The 1,894-nt window shown below is 58.1% G+C and overlaps 1 protein-coding gene across 1 annotated transcript; it reads left to right on the forward strand.

Annotated features, from left to right (window-relative positions):
• Positions 1 to 130: 130 nt before the first annotated feature.
• SPRG_16927 (hypothetical protein) lies at positions 131 to 1,894 on the forward strand (the record flags this gene model as incomplete). The annotated part of the gene is made up of 9 exons (XM_012356425.1): positions 131 to 442; positions 493 to 576; positions 627 to 761; positions 807 to 911; positions 956 to 1,045; positions 1,096 to 1,209; positions 1,257 to 1,373; positions 1,428 to 1,801; positions 1,864 to 1,894. 9 exons carry the CDS (start codon positions 131 to 133, stop codon positions 1,892 to 1,894), a joined length of 1,362 nt encoding a protein of 453 aa, XP_012211815.1.

Raw genomic sequence — 1,894 nt, forward strand, 5'->3', positions numbered from 1 at the left:
TCATGGCGTCGTCAGGCAGCAGCTCGAGGCCATGCATGACGCTGCGATGGCCAAGCAAAAGGCAATGGATTGTCTACCTGACTACCTTGCAAGCTGATCGACCGAAGCGTAGCACGGCAGCCACGTCGAAATGGCGCGGACGTTGGAGCGAGTTCTCGCCCAACAACAGCACCTTGCGACGCTCTTTCAACAGAAAAATGCAGAGCAGCCATCGCCCGAGACGAGCGATGACCGCGCCGCGTCGCCCCCCGCTCGACCCCACAAGTCGGCGATTCTGAACGCACCAACTTTGCCAGGTCTCGCATCTGGAGCGAGCGCCAAACGGCCTGCTACAAAGCCCACACCAACCTTTCGCGAGCCCCCGGCGACAGCGACCAAGCCCGCCACTGCCGCACGACTGCCCTTGGACGACGATCTGGCGTGGAGCGAACACGATGCAAGCGTAGCGCTGCTCTGCATACAACCGGAGCACGCGACGGAGGTTCTTCGTAGCTGCTGGCATTGCCGCCCGACGATCCAGACGACGACGACGACGTACTCGACACACGACGGGCGTCTCCCGAAGCCAACGAAGCCGTTCGTCCATCAAATAATGTTCCGCCTACGATTCTCATAAGTCCCATTAGACACCGGCGGACGTCCGACGGCGCAAAAATCTGCTCACCGTTCCGACCGAAGACGTTGTGCTACGTCCCAAGTGGCGTCAGGACGCAGACGCGGCGGCTGGCGTCGTGTCGGCATTCACTGAAGCGCCGATGCCTGTGCGCGTCCGAGTGTCTGTGATGTAAATGACATATTGTGCATAGTTGCGAGCTATTTTTCGATCGGCCGTGGTCGCAGTGCAATTTATGCGCCGGCTTCAACGACTCGCTTTTGAGCGCCAGCAATCACAGCAAGCCGACGAAGCCAAGGTACTGCACTAGCCCGATATGAGTCGGCGACGACATCCATCCAGGTGATGGCCAATATGCTTGATGTCTACTCGGAAGCGATCCGGTCGTGGCTGGCCAAAGACATGCGTCTCCCCGTTCTCTCGATTCTCCAAGTACGGCACCTACGTTTGCCACGAGGCTCGCTAGTCTGTACGCACAGTAGGACCCGACGCTCGTGTTAGCGATGCGCCCCCCCGAGACGAGCTTGAAGAAGAAATTTGGCAGTCTCTTGGCACGCAAGCAAGCGAAGTCGCCCGAGAGCATTCTCCAGCTCAAAGTGCTCGATAATATCTCTCCCATTCGTTAATATTGAAGCAACAACAGGTCCGCATCAAGGGTCTCGTCGACGCGCTTGTCAAGACGACAGAGAAGCCGATTCCCAAGGCCATTCTTCAGTTCCTCGCCAAGCTCACATGCGATGGCGTCTACTTCCCACCCAACGTAACCAACGAATTGCAATGTTATCGAGGTGATGTTAGCATCATATTTTCCTAGTACTTGTCGGCCACCGAGCGAACGGGTCTCGAGTTCAACGCGCTCGGCGCGACGCGCAACATGGCGACCGACGCTCGCTTCGACCTCGTGGTGGTCGGCTTTGTCCTCGGACGAGTTGTCGTGCCGTACGTCGTGCTTCAGCCGTGGACGAGCGGCATTGGCGGCCGCGCGCGCCCCCCCAAACAAGTCGAAGCGAACCTCAAGCTTGTCGCCACGAGCCTCTACGCGCTATGTACGCGGTTGGTGCCGCTGCTGCCGGAGCCTGGCCTTGTGCTCGAATCTGAGAGATTCGCCGACGACATGGCGATGCTAACTCACGCGAGCAGCTTGTTTCCAAACGATGTCTTGCCGCTAAGCGACCCGGCATTTGATGCGTTCTGTGGCACCCAAGTGGTGAGCTTTGATAGAACTAAGTATATGACTCATGCGATCCTAGGAGCGAATGCGTACGTGGCTGGAAGCATTGA

This window comes from Saprolegnia parasitica (genome assembly GCF_000151545.1).
Source record: "Saprolegnia parasitica CBS 223.65 unplaced genomic scaffold supercont2.462, whole genome shotgun sequence".
Taxonomy (NCBI): domain Eukaryota; phylum Oomycota; class Saprolegniomycetes; order Saprolegniales; family Saprolegniaceae; genus Saprolegnia; species Saprolegnia parasitica.